Source organism: Hydractinia symbiolongicarpus, chromosome 14, assembly GCF_029227915.1.
Source record: "Hydractinia symbiolongicarpus strain clone_291-10 chromosome 14, HSymV2.1, whole genome shotgun sequence".
Lineage (NCBI taxonomy): Eukaryota > Metazoa > Cnidaria > Hydrozoa > Anthoathecata > Hydractiniidae > Hydractinia > Hydractinia symbiolongicarpus.
In genome coordinates this window covers 2571011-2592362 of record NC_079888.1, presented here as the reverse complement: position 1 = coordinate 2592362, position 21352 = coordinate 2571011, and the positions used below count along the sequence as shown (strand labels likewise).

Here is a 21352-nt window from a genome sequence, read left to right as displayed (position 1 = left end):
CTACCTGTAGCTGGGTTACATTTCTTTTTCTTCTACTGGATTCCCCACATAGTGTTTTTGGGGGTAAATAATAATAAGAATACATTCTGTCATGCAGGTGGGCTGCTACTCGAACGTTTATATTTTTATATTTATCTACGGCACATGTACTTACTTAATCAGAAACATTTAACGTTACGAAGATTTTGAATGTATAATGTAAGTCTAAGCACAGCAAAGCTAGCGTATTGGTTAAGCCACACAAGCAAATTAGTCTAGCGGAGCTTTGGTATGGGTATGAACAATACTTAAATTGAAAAATCCCCTAAAAGATTTTGCGGGATATTTTTCATTTAAAAATGCTAAAGACTTATTTTAGAACGATTATTTTGCATTGCTGCGGAAAATAAGTGCAGATTTAATTTATCACGCACAACAAAGTTATATAAAAATCATTAAGATTTATTTGTGATTCTTACTAAAGTAAATTACTGCTAACGTGTCTCACTTCAATTGACCACACGAGCATATAACTACTGAATAAATTACTACAAATATAGTTAGTAGCTTTAACATTTTATTTTTACATATAGAACTACCGCATTTACCTGGAGGTACTCTGGAAAATAACGCTAAAGTAGAAATTTCAACTCATGGATATGAAACGATAAGAAAGTTCATTCACCTGTTGGATCATATTAAGAAACCAAAAGAAAGACTGAACTATATCCCTTATGACGGAAACAAAGCCCCAAGTATTCTACGCACAGAGTGGTACAAAAAATGTCAAGGATATCTTTGTACATATTTTGCTTTGAAGGATAATATAAGAGAAGCCATACTGTTTCCACCCTACAGAAAAGGAAGCAAAATGTCAGAGTTTGCCTATCATCTACGGAACGCATTTGCTCAAATAGCAAAAGTTGGAGTTATAAATGGATATGATGCCGAAGATCACTTAGGGTTTTTTTATGATAACAACAATGCAGTCATGCAAAAAATAGGCAAGCTTGGTAATTATCAGCAAAGAATACTAATTGTTTATCCAAATCCAATAATACTTTTCAACATCAGATATACTGAAGCCCATTTTGTATGGGATTTGAAAAATGTACTTGCTGCCGGTGAAAATGACATCAAATCTTTACTTGTTCTCAACAAGGAGCTGTTGAAAGAAGAAACAGCTATTTTTTTAAACATTGTTGCGGCACCAAACCTTGATAGTTTTGAGGATTCTAATACATGCGGGAAATGTCATGTAATGGATGGGAAAACACTACGAAATGACAGGACTGTCATAGAGTTTTTTCAAGGTTGCTTAAGGCAATATCACAATAACGGAAATAGTGAGAAAACGCAGTCAAAGTTTATAAAGATATTAGGCAACATATTTGGTTTCCTTGCAACAAGAAAGTCCATTAAATCTTATGTCCCTGCTTTTGATGGTAAACCTACAGAACAGGTCAAAACCCTGTTACTAAATACCGACCAACTTAAGATATTGTATAGTGAAGAAAAAAAGAAATTTATTTTCGGACATTTTGGATCTGGTAAATCATTACTAGGCCTTTACCAAATGCAAGAACTTGCCGAATCTGCTAAGACCAAAACAGATATATTCTACATATCTTGGAACATTAACAGCATTATTGACCACGTTAAAGTATTCTGTCAATCATTTTCGAGAAACGAGTTTGTTACAACTCACATTCTTAATGTCAAAGAGATATCTACCTACCTTCAACTAAACAGCGTGCCCTCGATAGCATTTCTTCTTAGGGAATTGATACGAAACTATCCGGAAACTGTTCTTCATGTGGTAATTGATGAGTTTGACGGCGAGCAGCTCAATCTTGCAAATGCTAGAGATCTTAAGGAAACGTTAAAGAGAAGGGAGTTAGAAGATTCCTGCATTACCATACTATGTCATTCGTTGCAAAAAAAGAGGACGTGTGTATCAGGAATTGGTGAGACACCTCATGAAAACTATCAGTTTGGCGCAACTAAAGTTAAAATATGGGATCTTAAAAAATGTATGCGAACTACAGAAAGCGTCTTTAACCTAACCAGGAAAATAGAAAAAAAAATCCGTGACGAAAAACATGTATTCCATCAGCCAAGCCAAAGCATACGCGTTGACAGCGGTAACCCTGAGTTAGCAGTTAAACTTTCAGAACCTGCGGAAGAGGAAACCGACTTAGACGGTGTAAGTCTGAACACAGGATGTGTAGACGCGGTAGATGCAGATTCAGATGATGATAAAGAATATATACCCAATACTAACTTAAATAAAGTCGACTTTAATGCACCAAATGACTTCGACCGTGCTTTAGCAAGTGAACCTTCTCGCCCGAAGATTTTTCTTCAGGGTGTAAAAACTGTGACACGATACACCTATCCTGAAACAAACGGCTGTGGACACAACATTCTTGGAGATAAGCCTGTTTATCTTACTTTTGAAGAAGGATTCCAATCTAACAGAAGTGCTTCAGAACACGCAAATGATTTGATTTCGAAGTTAGCTATTATATTCGACAATTCATTCTTTCAAAAAACTTCGAGCAAATTTGTTCTGTGCAACACGCACTTTCACTATTGCGTGATGAAAAATGCTCTGAAATTGTCAAATTTGGATTTTGTTGAATTTATTGAATATTCAGGCTGGCAGTTAAAAGACAAAAAGGAAAAACTGATCACATCTCCTTCGGAAAATTGCTGCATGCTGACAAATTACCTTGGCTGCCGTGGTAATGAGGCTGACCAAGTTGTAGTGTGTATAGATCCAGCCGCTTCTAAGCTTAAACACTTGGCACTTGAATGCATGACGAGAAGCCGCTCTGATTTACTTATAATTGGGATTGACTCTAACAGAACACCTACATTTACAGAGCAATGGTTACCGCATTGGCTGCAAAAAGGGTCCAGGAGAGAGTCCTCTATTGGTAAGATATTAGTTGACGTGGCACATGCAGGTTTGCTTGTTAAGAATACCTACAAGAGCATTAATCGCGGAGAAGCTTGCTTGATCAAAGAGAAATTCGAAATCAACATAGCGAGCAGACAGTACAGAGCCAATATAATGAAGTTAAAACAAGAAAAGGTTATGTGTCAAGAAACAGAAAGCTGCAAGGTTGATTCCACTGCTTTCAAAATGTTAGTAACATATCTCTTTTGCTTCATATTCCTCTTTATATTTATCGCGATAAGCTTCATTTTCTATGTTTATTGAAATGCATCCATAAAGTTAGTTAGGCTCTTCTAAATTGAATAAAACTTAGCAACAATGAATCATAATAGCGTCACGAAAGAAAAAAATTATCATTAATAAATTTTTGCTCATTTCAGCTCTTTTTTGACGTCATCAGAAGCTTAAAATTTGTGCCTAAAAATTTGTAACTACCTGCTAAAAATTTAACTACAATAACTCTAGACTGAATTTTAACATTCTGTTTGCAGTTTCCGAAAGCTAAATAAAAGTTTTGAAACATTATTTGCGGTTTTTACGCCAAAAATCGTCTAAAAATCCGATAGTTCCTAATTTTCGGTAAAATCCTAAAAAATTGGAAAATCGGGTTAATCACGTGCCAACAATTTACGGAATGATTCCTCTTGATGATATAAATTTTGCTTTGAGGTTTAAGTTTAAAGGATAATGCTGACAAAAGTTATTACATTCTCCGGATCATTAGGGCTGTGTATAGGATAACAAGAGCTCCTTGTTTTTCTCCTTGACACGAAGTTGATATGCAAGGAATTGTCGCTTTAGTAGTCAAAATCTTAAATTACTTGATAAAATATGGATTTTTTTCTTCCGCAGGCTTCATAGTGCAAATGCAGTCAAAAATCTAAGATGCACTTACAAGAACAAGAACGAATGTTTATTATCCTGGCCACCCGAAGGTTTTAATTACATTATTCAGTGCAATAACATAACCAGCAAAGACGGTTGGTATGAAGTCGGTCAAACTCGTGATGGATACCATACAGTGACAGGAATAAAAAAATATGGAGTTTATAAATTTTCTGTCACAGCTGTCAGTAATGTAAACATGTCAAGTTGTACGGAAATTGATTATGTCCAGTAAGAAGTTTGTCTTTAAGCTTGTTAATTTTTAACAGCAAATCTGAAGTCCTTGTAATTTAAATCAACTCTGATCAACACCCTTACACTTTGGTTTTGAAAATTTATCAGTTCCAGAGAATGACTTTTTTTAATTACCTTTTCTACATAACCTTTTTTGCTCTTTCTACATAAACATAAGAATTGTATAATCTCACTTTACTTAATTTATTCGATCCCATAAACAAAATATTCAGCTGGTAGTCTTATAGTAGAGAGTTAGCTTCAAGTGCGGAAGGTCTTGCGTTCAAACCCTGGCTGAGTCATACCAGAGACTATAAAAGTGTGAATCTATCCTTTCTGCTTAGCGCTTAGCATGAGAATAGGACTGATAGCATTGGTATTGATTATATTGTCCTAGGTTTTTCTTATATATTATATGTCTACGAAAAGCCTTCCCTTTTTGGAATATTAGACTTTTCTTTCTTGAATAAATATTTGTGAATTTTTCGGGTTAAAGATTTGCTGACTGTGTAAGGAGTAATTTTATATTACTTTCAGGGTATATTTTTCGCAGAAACTAATTTTCGCGAAGTCCCAATATTTCGTGAGAATTAAATTTGCGAAATAGGCAAAAGAGGACTTTAATGACATTTTGTTTTTCACTTTATAACCTATACTTCTTCTGTTTTAGTTCTGTAACACCGATATCAAACATCTCATCATGTAAGTTGTTAATTAAGTCATAATTATTTATAATGTCTTGAATCAAAGACACACTGCTAACACACTCGTTGTAACAAAGAATCTTAAGGATTAATGAATGCTAAAGGAATTTTCGCTAGATGGATTGTTGCGAGACTTGCAAAAATTATTCAAAAAATATAATAGTTCTTAAACGCGAATTTAAAAAATGTGAAATGCAAATCGCTATACCACGATGTTGACGCGTTTTATTTGTATGGCCACAGCGTATCAAGAACGGTACTAATGATGGTCGATGAGTTGCAGTTAACGATAGAGAGGCTCTTAACAGGAAAAAGATGTCGATGCATTCTTTATTCCTAAATTTCATTTTCTTCTGATCTCTTATTTGTGAGAACACACCGTCGCAAAATATAATTTAGTATCAGTTCAGCGAAAATAAATATCACAAGACATAGTACCGTTATCGTTAAATCTCTCAGTTTCAGTTCTTAGAAATTCATCAGATTGGGATGTAGAATATATTCCCAAATCCGTTGTCTAAATCAATACAATGTCTAACTGAAGTGTCTTCAAGCTTGAGCTCCCTGTTATTATTGTAAAGCACTATTTAAACCCGCATACTATGCACATTATGCAAAGGTTAAACCTAGGATGATATATACACCTTTATTTCTATCATCCTAGGTTGCACTGAAGCTGAATGACAAATTAAGTAACACTGAGAGGCTAAGTTCATTTCTACATTCGCATTTAACAGAATTGAAACACAAAATGAACACCCTCTTTACCATTTTAATGTTTCAAAGGTTGTTTCGAATTGCGTTTTTCACAGAATTAGGTTCACTAAGTTTTAACGAAGGGAATGATTCAACTGGACATCATTTTCTAAGCTACAACCAGAAGAAGAAGAAGTTAGCTTGATTAAATAAATATCTTTTTTTTAGACATTCAAACATTAATTGGTCAAAAGAAAACAGATAAACTTAGAAGTGTCTTGCGAGACAATCCAAGCATCGTTCATGTGAAGAATCACGATGGAAGAACACCGTTAATGTGGACAGCATATCACACAAATAGTTCCACCATTGTTAAATTGTTAATTGAAAATGGGAGTAACGTTTGGACAGAGGATCAACAACAAAACAACAGTTATCATCTCGCAGCTAAGAAAGGACATAGCGTGGTATTAAAAGCGTTATGTCGACACGACGTGACTCATATCAATCGGGTAAACGAATCCAAAAAAACTCCTTTGCATTACGCTGCCTGGCTTGGTTATACAAAATGTGTGGAAGCGATTTTGCGTCAACAAAATGTAGATAAGTCAATCAAAGATAACGATGGCAAGACAGCTTATGAATTGACTGGCGAGTTTAATAAACAAAATCGAGAAATGATAAGAGATATAATAGAACAGTATGAGAGATAAATTAATTATTTAGTTAACCCTATTCAGGTTGGGGTATAGTAGGGGGGCGAGTGTAGTCCTTAGGGGGGCAAAAGTGCCTTACCCCCCTAACTTCCCTTGTATTTGGTTATAACTTATAAAACTTGGTACGGATGATGTCTTTCACATGACAATTAAAAAACATGCTTCGTATGGTGACTGTCAGCATTTTTTTTCGAGTTTGTATAGCTTTATGATTTTTTGTATATATTGACAATATTAATTATATGCCATTACATCGTGTATAAAAAGGAAAATAATATTTTGGCACATATAATTGGAGTAATTATATGCTCGTAAAAAGTCAAATATATATGCACACCAGAGACATAATTTAAAGATTGATTCTATACATTATTGAGAAATGCTTACCATCAAATGGAAAAAAGCATATAAAAATTATTGAAAAAGCAACGCAGGTACCAGAGTGTTAGTGAAAACTAAAAAAAAAAAAAAGCGTAAGCGGGCGACAAAGGGCAGTAACAGCGAGGGGCGCAAGTTATTTGAACAACTTTAGACATTATAAACCTAAATGTTAACATTTTTATTCATTATAATATCCATATACCAAAATGCTAAAAATAATTAGAACTGTGCCTTTCAAAATGGGCATGGCACACCACATGCTGTAAATTTTTTCTCTCCATATTTCTGATCCAAAATGATAAAAAGTCACCTCATAAGTTTCAGGGTAATACCAGTTATTAACGAAAGTATGCCAGGTAGGGTGGTTCACCACCAAATAATGTCTAAATTTCAAGAATTGTCTTTTATCTGTTTTCTGAGAGCAAATTCACCTTAGAATACCGTGGCAAGTAGTTCTTATGACAAATTTCGGTTTTTAATGCGCTATCTGGCTCTTTCTCCAACCAACCGCAAACATAAGTGCATAGCAACTCCCATAGCAACCAGTTTCGCATTTTTAGACAGCCGTCTTGCCCCTCTGTCGATGTTTAATGCTTTGCAAAAGTTAGATGATACTTTAGAGGAATTAGAGAAAACTAGATCACAACCGCATTAAATTAGAGGTGAAAAAATACTTCTACTTTTTATTCATTTATTTTTCCATTTTCTTTCATCATTTCATTTTTTTTTTTACATTTTTTTTTTACATTTTTTACTTCCTTCTTATTTTTAGCTTCTTCGAAACTAGCCCGATTCTCCTCGAAAATCTTCATCCTCACTAATACGCTTCTTCCATTTGACGAAGAAGTCTTTGGTTTGATGTTGTAAAGTGAAATTCCGCTGGCAATTCCAATCCACTTTGTGTCAGGTCAGCTGAGTATCTTCTCGGTCCTTTTACTTTCACAGTTTTTCAAAAAAAGAAAGTTAATTCGGATATGCACTTGGGTACATGTCCAATCCGCACTATAATTAGAGGGAATTTTGACCATTATCGCACTAAATTAGAGGAGAATCAAAAATTCCTTGAAACTCATCCGCATTAATTAATAGAGGGGAAAAATTTGTTCAATTTTCAAAAAATAGGCCGTCCGCATTAATTAGAGGGCGCACTAAATTAGAGGTATTTTTTTACCAATTACCGGGAAAAAAAGAATAAATTGCATTATCAATAAATAACATGAAAATTATCTCGAATTTGATTGACTAAAAGGAGATAGATATATGAAATATTCGCAGTGCACTTCCTCATATTTTAAGTGGAAAATATTGAAAAAAAATTCATAATGGCGAAATTTGGCGGAAAATTTGTTGAAAACAAATTTGGTTCCCAAACCCTAACTCTTTACTTTGTTTGCGAAAGTAAAAGGGCAGTTATGATAAGTAAACGAACTAACTTTATCAAAACACAATGTGAAAGATTCCATACCGATTTTTCTTCTTTTAAAATAGAAGATTTAATCTTAAAATAAAGAAATAAAAACACCACCAAAGCAACACAAAGCTGGATGCGTGTCTACCATACTTGTGTTGCTATAAGAGGTACAGAAAGAAACATTGAAAAATTCCACCTTACGGACTAGATAAAGTTTTACAGCTTTTTTTTGCAGAAGTTAAAAACTAGTACTTATCAAGGCAATGTAACTTCGCATATGAAATACATTTTTGTTAATCAAAGTTTTAAAAATAAAATTCCCAGCTCTAAATTTGGAAAATATTTTTTTACAAGTACAAGTTCGTTTTTCGTAACTCGCTACTTACGCAATGTTTATCAATGTTTATCTACATTTAAGCGCACATTTTGTGTCTTCCAGTGCAAAATCAAAACATGTAGAATGTGGATAGATTCAAGATTCAAGGCCTATTTGCAGTGAGAACACTGTTATGGTGCCAAAAGATTTCAAGTTGTGTATAGCTGCTTTGTTATACGGATTTTCAGGAAGTTTTTTACGATCTCTGACAAAGTTTTAGTGCAGAAATTGTTGGAAAATTAAACTTTTGCGAATTCGAGAGTTGCGTATTACTCGAGGGAGTAAATTTCCCTGGATTACGATTTTAAATTTTATACTTAATTATTAGATTATATTTTGACTAAAGGTTTAGGATACGTTGTGTTTTTATCGCGGAAATAAATTTTTGATTTTTTTTTCTTAACTTTTAATATTTCGCGGAAATAACATTTCACGCTTAAGCAACGTAGGCGTGTATTCTGACAAAAAAAATCGCGGTAAATAAAATTAAATTATCGCAAAAGTTTCTTCTATACACCTTTCCCGACTTTCATAAATTATAATACTTATGACATCATCCACAATTTTATATGGTTCTATGCTCTTTAAATAGGGATATTCAGATAGAATATCAAATTATAATGACAAAGCTGAAGTTTTTGAAGCAATGTAATATTTTGGTTGGATTTACTTTGATTTGAAAAAAATAATTATTTTTAAAACGAGGCTATTTTTAAAAAGCTCGTCTATATGAAGGGTTTGACCGTGGCTTTCAGCTTGCAGTTGAGGCATTTACGGAACAGAAATATTAACGAAATTAGGTAATTTGTTCTACCTTTTGCTAAGTTTGGCATAATTAGGAAATTCAGGAAAGGTATATTGATAGAGCTTTCACGAATTTCCCGAAGATTTTTCCCGAAAAGCAAGTGTGAAGGAGATGCAGCGGTGAAGCAAGTTAGCGAATTTCGAAGCTTGTCCCCCACAAGTACTTTAAGGGCAAGAGAATGCTGAAGTTGAAACTCACATATATATCTCATATATATCTTATGTAATTTTAGGTAAATCAAAAGAAAAAAATATTAGTCCAATAGTGTGTAAAAAAGAAAATAAATTCAAATTTCGCAAAAATTAATTCAAAATTTCGCGAATCTCGCTAATAGCGATTTTCCAATAATTTTCGCGAAATTTAAGAAAATTCTCCTAAAGAAGTTATATAACCTATTCCAGTAATAGAGTCACGTAATTTGAACTTATCACGGTTTAATTATTAATGCTTATAGCTAACCTGCCCAATTCTGTCTGATAGAGCACCATTGTGCTTTAGGGCTGTAGCCTAGATGTAGACACTCCATTGGCAATACAACTGGTATACACGGAGAAGTCACAAAAGTCTAACTAAATCTGTCGTAAGAATTTACATTGTGACTAAAGTAACAAAATCCAGTCCAACTAGGTAGAAATTTTTCAAATTCTTTTCGCGTTTCCTAATAAAATTTGTCGAGGCATAGAAATGGCATAAGATTAAAAACAAAGGTCTATAAGGCTTATGAAACCCTTAGTAAAGTTTTTATTAAAAAAAATTACAAAATCATTACGTTTTTAAAAGTACGCGATGTATACAGATTGTAAAAATTGGTACAATATATAATTTAGGCATACTACATTCAAGAACAATAGTAACTTGTTTTCTTTAATGCGATGACAAATATGTTAATATATAACTCGCCTTATAAGTCGAGAACCGAAAACGACAATTTACAACAGCTAATGCTCGCGTAGTAAGCAAGTCCTAATATTTTGCGAATTTCGTGAAAAAATTGAAAAGCATTTATTTTTTAATTTGTACCCTTTTTCAATTTTCACCCCTTCTTTTTGTAGCAGCAGACAGAAAGTAAAGATTGTTGAAGTAAAAATTTACAAAATACATAACATAAGTGTCAGAAAAATTAAAAGAAAAATAGTATACATTCTTTCTAAAAAGAAGCGCAAAAATTAAATTCCGAGAAAACACATGAGTCGAAAATAAGTGTTTGTAAAAATAGGCAGCTACGCTTCAGGTAAGCTAAAAACGCTAGCAAAAAGACGGATAATTGTAATGCATAATAAATGTGACAACTATATTCTATTAAGTGTTCTTCAATTCAATGTCAAAAACTTTATAAAATTCGCAAAAAAGTCAAGCAAAATAAGATAGTTTGCAGAGAATTAATTCCACAATAGGCTGTTGTCGTAACTAAAAGAAACAGTTGAAGTATTTAAATAAAAATCGATCATTAAAATAGACACTAGGCCACTTTTCCACTTGCATCATCTCTTTTCTACGTTTTGAAAACCGACAACACAATAACAAACGTCATGTTCAGAACGGTTGCAATACTTGCGACTTGCCGCAATGTCAGCGGGAACCCAAAAGACCGTTTACCGAGATTAAAACTATCCAATAAGTCAATAAAATCCATCCAGCTAGGACATGTAGCATTCTCAAATCCCAAACGGCCTGATGTTTTCACGAATCTTACATGTGGTGGTAGTTTACCTAAAATGGTAGACACTTGTTGCACGCACAACAACATTCGTAACGCAACCAGCAAGAACAGAATGGTTCTAAATAACGTCCAATAACTTATATGGATTATGTCCTTTCTTACGAATAAAGACACGTGTGTCACTAAGTTGGCCACTCCGAAAAACGTGACCACAATCGTAAACGGAGTAAAGGACGAAGTCAAGTCCTCGATTTCTGTAATAAATGACGAAAACACCTCGCACGCATCACCAGGCGATATATGACCTCCGTTTGCATCCGATTTGACAATGTCTGGTGAATCAGGAGTACCTTCTCTACTAGTTGGTCCGTAGGGTTGTCCAACTGGGCTTGTAAGCACACGGGAAGGAACATTTTTTAAATGCGAATTACTTTTAGTACGGTTCTTAGTATCTTTTGACATGTAGGCGCAGTTTGTATAAACGTATTGATCTGTTATCGATGATATCAAGTCCATTGTAAAGAAATTCGCCACAGACTGTAAAAATCGAAAACACAAGTTCCCGTTAGCACGGCTGTAAACTGGTTGAAATTTCAACATTGAACTGTTTCCAAATAAACTCATAAAGCTAACAGTATCTTTAACAATCAACCGTGAGACGAAAACGAATTGGAAGGATACAAAACCAACCAGATACACAGTGACTATCCAATAAACATAGTAACATGTATCCCATATTCTATAATCTAATTCATAAAACGGCTCGTCGTCAAGACGTCCTATAAAATGCGTTGTGGTGTTACTATATACATTAGTAAAAACAACGAATCCGCACCATTGTATCAGCTCCAACAACAAAGGAAAGATTAGACTTTTTATAGCGATTTCACGAAGCCACTTTCTGTTGTGAGCAGGCGGGCGTGTCTCTTTTATGGTGTTGGGATTTCTTGAGGTAACGAAAAAGCGCACCATAAAGGTATCGGTGATGTTTCTGCACAGCAAACGGTAATAGGCAGTCGAAAAAAATATACGAGCTCCGCACGGAAACGCAAGCAAGGGAACTATATATAATGATAACTGCAACCATCGCTCTACAGTATCACCTCGACAGAACACACCAAGATAAAACACGCCACACAGCAGTAAAAACATGAGAAAAAACAGGAACTTTGACGTAGCTTTTGCCCAATAATTATCAGATAGAAAGTTTTGGCCAAATATAAACTCAACAAGGAAGATTGGGCGTAACATTTTGTAGAACTGAAAATTCTCATTATCTTGTATTGAAGAGTATTCAATATATGAGTGGTCGCGTTGTGCTTCCATTTAATCGTCCTTACATCAGCTAAATGAAAGAGATAAAAAATAAGTTGTTTTTAAACACACATGCATTATCGTCTTCTTTTTCAACAAAGTTTTTATTAAGTCTTTACAAAGTGTTTTTATGCTTACCCTAAGGGAAGAAATTGCTCCTGGAAGATAAGGTTGCGAAATTAATGTTTATAAGACCTCAAGAATTACATACAGAACTTACATACAGAATAAAACTTACATACAGAATAAAATTTGCAAATTCCAAAATTTTTATTACGGTTGCAGATTTAAACCAACATCAAATACCTACTGTTTTGCGTATGTCTAATGTAAATGTGATACTGAATACACAGGAAAATTGCAAAGAATAAATGTGTTAAAAAAAACAAATTTAAGTTTGCAAATATAAGGATAATTCTAGAACATTAATTCTGCATTTTTTGTCCGCTTTTATCCCCCCCCTTATATTCTCCCTATATCAGAGAATTTCGTAAATCAACTTATTTACCAACAAGATTTATTTATCAAAAAGGCAAACTTATAATTACCAAAAGAATTAAAGTCCGCTAATATTATAATACAAATTATTTCTAGATAAGTTAGGATGCACAATGAAAATCTGATTATTCCGGGCAGCCTTTCTGCACTTGTAGGTGAGAAATGGAAGAAGCTGTTTCACAATGTACTTATTAGCAGTATTTATGTACTGCTTGAACACCACGAAAAGGGTTTTCTCTTCTTCCAAACAATTTAGGCAATTTTTCTAATATCAACACTGTAAAAGATGCACACACGTAAAAATGCTACAATAACAGGAATCAACTAAGAAGTAATCCCAAAATTCTGACAGGGATTCTTACATATATATATATATATATATGATATATAAGGGTAAAAGGTTGCTTGCATAGTCTAGAATTGTTTCTTTTAATTTTAATAATTATCTTAACCCGTCTCAATTTATGACATTACAGTATTATTGATTACTGCCCGCATAAATTCGTTTTTTAAATTTCTTGCAAAGTTACACAAAAGTATACTCCTGATGATATCAGGGCATGAACTAAGCTTGGAACTTTAATATATAATGTCAGAATTTTTTAGAACAATCATGGCATAATAAGTTTCCAGATTTTCAGCGTGTCCTATGGACAAAGCTTTTTCAAGAATTACAATAGAATTAATAATCAACTTTTTTATCTTCTACAATATACAAAAATATTATTAGGAATTTATTAGGGAGGTTTCGAAAACGTGCTACACCGCATCAGCAAAACTTATATAAGATTATAGAGCTTAAGATCTTTTATAAGTTCTAAGTCAGTTGTGAGTAAGCAAGCTTGCGTGTAATTAATATTCAAAGAATGCAAATAACTGCTTGAAAGAACAAATCGTGAATTTTCTTCCTTTTATCATTCTGCACAACATAAACACATTATCATATACTAGTCGATAAAGCCCATGGAAATATCCACTGAGGCAGGATAAAAATTAAAAAAACCCGTTATTTTAATGTTGTCAGCAACCCATCCACAAAACAAATTCAGAAGCTTTTTTTCACGTTAACTATTTTTGTGTAGAGCTTAAAGCAAATGAAGAGGAAATGTATGAAAATGAAAGAAAATGTAGAGGATCGTGTACTTTTGACAAACGGTTACGAAAATATTGCGGCTAGAATGTTTTTTGATGACGTCATCAACCCGTCCATTTTGAAACGGATTTGGGGACTCAGGTTTGGGAAAATTACCCAATTTGGTCTTAGGTGGTCCCTAGTTACCCATGCGGTGAAAAATCATTGACGTCACCAACACGTTTCCAAGTTATTTGGCCTCTAAGTTTTAGGTGCACTGTAATGGCTTCATTTATTTAAATAAGATATTGGTGTTAAAGTAGTGTTATTGAAGTCGCGCTGTAACGTCAGAAAACTTAACATTTGAGACATGCATTTTTCGGCAACATCAAAGGAAAATGAACACATCCACTCTGCCTGTTACGGACAGACACAGTCTCTGTATTATTACAAGAGATAGAATCCTAAAACTAGATTGCTTTACTGCAAAGACCTTTTTGAAGGTTTGAATTTTTTGTGATAAGCCCTTCATTCAAAAAATGCAGAGACTAGGTGAAACAGGGTCTTTTTCACTTTATTCCTTTTAACAAATGTATATTGTTTTAGGACTTAAAGGGAAATCAAGCGTTATATTGGAAAAACAAAATTTTCTTTAAAATTAGGTCCAGTTTCTAAACCCAATTAAAAATTTTAAAAAAAATTAAAAAATTTTGATATCTTTTCCTACAAAATTCATGTCTTCAATGAGCACACACAAAAGAAATTCAATCTTTTTGACGTCACGGTTAACTGGGGAAACAGTTACTTTGTGACGTGAGTTACACTCCAGAAATCAGCTTTAGCTCTGGAATTTCAGATGTGGAATACAGTAGTGACTCTAACGAATAGAATTCTTAACTTTATTGAACGATAAGTTAAACGACAACAAATGATTCACAACGCACAAAGATTTTCAAATCCACTGTTTAATTCATATATACAGGTCTGGAGACAGCAAGCGTTATCAGAAAAAAATTATCAAACTCTTCACATATTCAAATAAGTAATGTGTTTTGTAAATAATTCTTTCGATCAAAACAGTCCTAATAATACACAATTTTCACTCATCATCCTACAGGTTACAAGTTTGAAAAAATGCACACTATTGTAGATTAAATACTTGAAATTAAAAAAAATTAACTTTACAAAAGAGGGGGAGCAAATGTGCCTTAATACACTTCTTAACAGTTTAAATTGTTTGCTCATTTTCTGTATTGAAACTGTGAACTCGTTTATTCAAGTTTCTCTCAAAGAATTGTTGATCAATAGAGAATTTCTTTCATTGTGCTAGTAGTAGTATAGTAGTAGTAGTAGTAGATATATATATATACAGTAAAAGTTTAGAGCCTTAACAGTGTTGACGCAAAAGACCTTGTTTTAGGGAAATTCTAGTATATATACTTTTTTTATTTTATTATGTATATATAGAAATAAAATTTTAATTTTTTTTATTTTATCATCTCTGAATAGTCATTATCTCTATGTGGTCAAGCGGTATATACATGTATAAGGGCATAAAAATTTTCTGAAAACAAAAAAGTAATTGACAGAAGAGTGTTTTTTTCCACTACTCCTGTGTGCAAGTTAAAGCCTTGGGAGAGCTGTTCCAAATAACTTGCACAAACTTGTCTGGCACTTATTACCAGAGTTTTTTCCTTGCATCTTTTTTGCCTTCCATACAGTCAAAAGTCTTTGCATGGAGAATGTAAACATTCAAGATGGTGTATAGCTACATATAAAAATCACAGGTGGGTCTGGGTTGTCAAGCCTCTGTTGTTGCAAAAAAATGCAAATAACATCTAATCAAACAGTTTAGGTAGAGAGCACTACACAGCAGAACAGATTATTGTTCTACACATCACATCAACATGCTTCTTGGCATCAAGATTTTGCAACATTGATGAGGTGGGACAGAATATCTTTTTTTTGTTTATTTTTAAGATAGCAATTTCTAATCAAACCATCAAAATAACCACTGCAAAAAACCTTATGCAAGAACGAAGCAAAAGCCACCTGGGGCTAATTTGAAAACGAAAGCTCCCGCATTGTGGTCCACGGGTTTCCGCAGTTTTTCGTGCGAACGCCTGAAACGGACGACCGAATGCACGGAATTTTGACTCGGTGGTTTTGAATGAGTCGTTAAATTTCTATGGAATTTCTACCCATAATACACATGTGCATATATATTATATAGTTGAGTGCAAATTCGTCAATCATATGGCGTAAGAAACTGCTTAATTATTATGCTACCACTTACGTCGCATGTTGTTTTATTAGGGGGCACAAAATGCAGTTATTGAATTTCCGCGCCCGAAGGCGTAGGAAATTCTTTATAACCGTCGTTTTTTTCTTTCGGAGCATTTTTTGAGAAAAATCGACCCTGGGATTTCACGTTCCTCTGAGAGGAGGATAGTATTGGTATAACTGACTAACTAACTAACCCTGTCCCAAATGGTCAATTGAACGTCACAGATTTAAACTTCGTACCCAAACTCCCTAAGTACTGAGAAGTCATCTAAATGATGTTTCAGGCCAAAATTGGGCAAAATTTGGCATAGTAAACAAATAAAGTATGCTGAACATGATGGTGAGATCAAAATTTTGATTTTTTGCCACCTTAAATGTCGTTTAAGACCATAAACGTTTCAATCGCAAGACTTTCAACCATGAATGATAGGCTGTATTTTTTGTTAGCAATTTCTTTTAAAATGTGAGTTTATTATGACACGTTTCATTTTGTTTGCGTTTGTTGTAAGATATAATGTCACTTGTGTGCTTTATCTTCGGAGCGTCATGCACCAAACCTCTTCGAATGTTTGGCACGATAAAACAACAAATTAGCAGGTTGTCATCAAATATTTTGGTAGCGAGCAGAAAATCTTAGAGCCCCCAGGGCTTCTTGTTTGCTTTAACCCTATTATACCGGGGGGGGGGGGGCACAAATTGCCCGCGGCCTTTTTGACTAGGCATAACTTTAGATACACATGTGATTAAGTGCTAAAATTTTGTGACTATTCTTACCTTTTATACCTTTTATTATTGCTTCTAATAAAAAAAAATGTTTGGAAAAATTTTGTACTTTGCTGGTGGTATTGCTTATTTTGGACGGGGGTAATTTTTTTGGAATTTTGAAAACTGTTGACATTCATGTAAGAATGTTATAAGATGTTGTATTAGGTATATAATTATTTATTACATGTATGTTGGTTACTAAGTGGTAACCAAGGTTTTGCTAAGGTGATATATGGTTACTGGGGACAAAAAGCAGATCTGATTTTAAGGAAATATCGATCCAGCAAATTGACGTCATTTCGGACCCCAATGACGTCATTATATTGTTTTCTTTACTTCGATTATCTTTAAATGTCCTGTTCTACATATATACCAAGTTTAATGACATGAGCATCAATATTTCTTGTAGAACGGGTCTTTTTATCTTTATCATTACAATAAGAACTTTTTTTGCCGAAATGACGTCTTTTTTTATCCCAATGAAGTCATTAAAATTACTTTTTTCATGTGAAACACATATTTTGGTATTCATTCCACAAATATACTAAGAATCAAGGCCATATCATTAGTAACACGTGAGAAATTAAAACGTACTGAAAAATTGGGAAAATGACCATTTTTCACATGTGTGACCTCATTTCAAAATCCTATGACGTCATCAAATTACTTTTTTTTACCTGGAATGAGTTTGTACTCAGACATTCTCCAATTGAGCCAAGTTTCATCACTTAAGCACAAGTGGTTCAGGATTTATGGCCCGCGGGCACTTTGTGCCCCCCCCCCCCCCCCCCCCCCAGGGTTACAAGGGCCAAAAAGCTCAGGTATAATAGGGTTAATTCAGTAAAACGTACAAGACAAGCCCGTAATTTTGACATAAGTACGTGAGTACGTCAAGAATATTGTATTAAGAAGGGTAGTGGTCTGTGGAATACCGTAAAAAACCGTTAAAAACCGTTGAAAACCGTTAAAAACGTAAAGAGAAGATGCTTTACTTCGTTCTACAATAGTTTTTCGCAAGAAAAATAATATAATAAACAACATATTACTTGCGAAGATTTATTTTCGCGTAATGTTTTTTTATTAAAGCTTTGCTCTTAGTTAAGTTGGATAAAGAAAGTTGTTGTGCCTGGCACTGCGAACTTTTGAATTAAAAGTAGATATGAACCAGAATAAGCTGCTCTTTCTAAATCAACGACTAAGATATATATAAACATGTCCCTGCTTGGTTTTTCTCATCTTGATTGTAATGCATTTTTAAAATGGGATTTTATACGCTTATTAAAAATCACCCTTTAACGCCTTGCGTACTTTTAACGCCCACTTCTTAGTCACTTTGTAAAAAAATGGACTAACTTGTTTAATTTCCTGTATCCGCCCCTGCATACTATATCAGAACGTTAGCTAAGTGATATTATTTTAAACTTGAATTTCGATACCATATTTTTTAAATAAATAGCAAGAAATGTGATATTTCTTCGCTTTCATGTTAATTCAAGTTCTTTCTACATATTCTTATGTATAACATTGAAAATATTGTGTGTTTTTTCTTTCGGGGTGTATTCTCTCATTATTGTTCATTTTTTTCAATGTTTTTTAAATAGTTTCTTAAAACGCTTATTTATGTTGTATGTTCCTTTAAACAATAATAATTACTTTTGTTAGACATTTCTCTCAATTATTAACGCCCGTACGCTGTCTATTCGGCGAGAAATTAGCCTGAAAAAGCTGTTGGTCAAAACCGCAGCGTGTTTAAGCCTACGATTAAGTAGATATCTGCTTTGCTAAGGATACAAAAATAGAAACCGTTCTTAAATGGATATAACTTAGCACCAACCTGTTTCTACCTTTCCAAGATGCGATTTTTTAACTGCTTTGAATTTCCAACTATCATTTTTTTTCATTCAATACACCAAACTTTTTTTGTTATAAATATTGATTATAAATGTCAAAATAACGATTTGAGCCGCTGAACCTTGTTCGCAGCGAAATTAGGACGTTTCTAAAGATTGATGTTTTTATGATAACATTGGATCACGAGAGGAATGGTTAAAACATGTCTAGCAAGAGGATGCCGATATGCCGCAAACGCTTGCATATATAAGGGCAAGTTTGTTCGAATTTTTTAATTAAAGTGGCGGTTGGCCTCTGAAACCGCCCACACTATTCGGAACTCGCCCAAACAGCGTAACAATGGGTTTCCGCTGCCATGAAGGTTAGCTTCAGAAAGTGATCCAAAGTCCACAAAGAGGCAAACAGGTTGTCAATTTGCTCGATATGGCAGTAGCATCGCGTACGAGTAGAACTTGCGCTTTGTTGGGCCTACAAATAGCAAAGGAACATCTTTCTAACTCTTGTTCAAGGTTTAAGCTGTACATTGTAGCTCATGTCTTCTCTTTTCATCATTCGCAGTACCCTCTCAAAGGGCAGTGCGAATTTGCTATAATTGGATACCATGGCACTGCAAGCCCTTCATTCGATAATATAAACCTTTGTGGGTTTTTTGTGGAAATGTAGGGAAGTATTAGAGATCTTGTCCCTGTTGACCGGTAGGAACCGTGCCAGCATCCTTGATAACATCTCCATAGTGAGCACAGTGTAATACAAACTGTAATTGATCGTGTAGTCCTTGTTTTTTAAAAAGGTGAACCCTCACCAACTCAAAAAAATCTTTCCCAGAGGTATACAAAAGTAACTCCTGTACACCTGTGCCTGCATGATCACTCGCTTTAACTTGTAAGGGTCGTATTGTACAATCGTTTAAATTGATAACCTTGAGGATCAGGTTATTCTCGCATTCAAATTTGATATACCTATATAAAGCAAGTAATTGTAGTCGTTAATATTCTGCACCTTGTTTGCCGTTCAGGGCGATGCGCAGGTTCTGTATGATACTTTTCCAATATTGTTGACGATGATGCGTTTGTTGTTTATGCTGGTAAATTCAAAAAGTAGCTTAAGTCTCCCAGGAAAAATAACATCGTTTTGTCCCATGTTCGATGTGTCCACGTATATGTATGAATGAATGTAAGTATGTATGTATATGGTGGCTTGAGGATATAGGATTTTTTATGGTGGCTTTGATATAACTAACGTAAGTATAAAGAGAATGGGGACTTACGATCGGCTTGTGCAATAAAAAGGAATCTAAAGGCAGGACGTTTACGGGCTGTTCGCTCCACGAATTACATAACATTCAACATGGAAATTAAGGTCGCTCAAAGAATTTTAAATAACCTTATCGATGTTGACGAATATCCTGGTGATGTGGAAATGATGCTGCTGCCTGAAAATATCCTCATTGAAATCTTTCAACAGAGCGTGAGCGCAGTGGACTGAACCAGAAACTCCAAACATTGCAGGGTAACTTTTGTCAAGGGGGGGGGGGGGGGGGAGTAAAGGGACTGGAGGCAAAAACGGCGCGCCTTGTGATATCGTAAGATTACCAATGGATATGGGATAGAGACATTGCTAAAGCGAAAGATAATATTGAAAATTTAGTGGCTCATGGATTATTATCCTCTCAGACTCAGACCCAGTTGGCGTCGATTAAAGAGACCTCAACGAAGATCGTAAAAGGTGACAAGTCTCCTACTGAAAATCTTAAAATCCTGTTTAAGAAGCAAGGCATCACCCTAAGTGGTAATTGACGCAGCAGTCGGCTTGCTACTTTTAACTATCGTGGTGACGGTGATCATGTGCTTCTGCTTTATTCTGAAAGTACCGTCTTTTGCGTAAACGGTTTCTCCGTGCGAGAATATTCTTGTGTTTGTCTAATATCCATGGTGATAGATTGATCTGGCTATGTTTTGTAATAACATTTTAAAAAGTTAAATATGTAAAAAAAGTAGAATTCACCATGAATCTGTTCTGGGTAAGAGTTATGCATTTTAGATTGTTCACCCCGATGTGGTCTGTAAGAAAGAAACTCTATTTGTTCGCCACAAGGATTTCTTGAACATTTTAGCATTTATGTAGATTTTATATTTTATATTTTTTTTACCTAGGCGATTAAACCATGTGTATATTAATGGATGCCAAATATATTGTTAAGAATAAGACAATAATAAGAAGAAAACTTGAAGGGAAAGTGTAAGCGTTTTTATTGTTCAAAAAACCTTGCGGTCTGGTATAGAAGATTGATCTAACTTAAAGTGACAGGTTGTCTCTTTAAAAAAGCGTGTGAAACCGAAATTAATGTCTGGCAGATTTTACGGTTAAACCAGATTTGCGTTTCTTCCCACACAAAGCCATAATTATGGCTACACACACGCAATAACTCACGATCTTTCATCAGTTAGTCATCCGACTATGGTGAAATGAAACCTAGAGAAACTTAAAAAGGATTTTTCACGTGAAACGCAAAAGACGTCACGCCATACTGAAGACATGACATTGAATGACGTTTTCGTGCGAAAATGACGTCAAATACAACGCGACACAAAATTAAAAGTGACTTTGTTTTAAGTCTTGACGAGTTAAGATGTGGTTGATTCTTGTGAAAGTGATTTCCATCCTTCTAGCAAGTTTCATGCTTGAGAAAGCCTATATTTATAACTCTTCATTAAAACAGATCGCAACGGAAAAGAAAGTGAAAGGTATGTGATA

General features: G+C 34.3%; 2 protein-coding genes across 2 annotated transcripts; one reads left to right on the top strand and one right to left on the bottom strand.

The window, feature by feature from the left end:
• The first annotated feature begins 330 nt into the window (after nucleotides 1-330).
• Nucleotides 331-6527, top strand: LOC130625355 (uncharacterized). Its single transcript, XM_057440435.1, has 4 exons — nucleotides 331-3132; nucleotides 3797-4060; nucleotides 4734-4765; nucleotides 5692-6527. Exons 1-4 carry the CDS (start codon nucleotides 851-853, stop codon nucleotides 6174-6176), a joined length of 3063 nt encoding a protein of 1020 aa, XP_057296418.1. The 5' UTR covers nucleotides 331-850; the 3' UTR covers nucleotides 6177-6527.
• A 3337-nt stretch (nucleotides 6528-9864) lies between these two features.
• Nucleotides 9865-12231, bottom strand: LOC130625353 (uncharacterized). The gene has a single exon (XM_057440434.1). The coding sequence runs from the start codon at nucleotides 12136-12138 to the stop codon at nucleotides 10645-10647; it is 1494 nt and encodes a 497-aa protein (XP_057296417.1). The 5' UTR covers nucleotides 12139-12231; the 3' UTR covers nucleotides 9865-10644.
• Between the last annotated feature and the right edge of the window lie 9121 nt (nucleotides 12232-21352).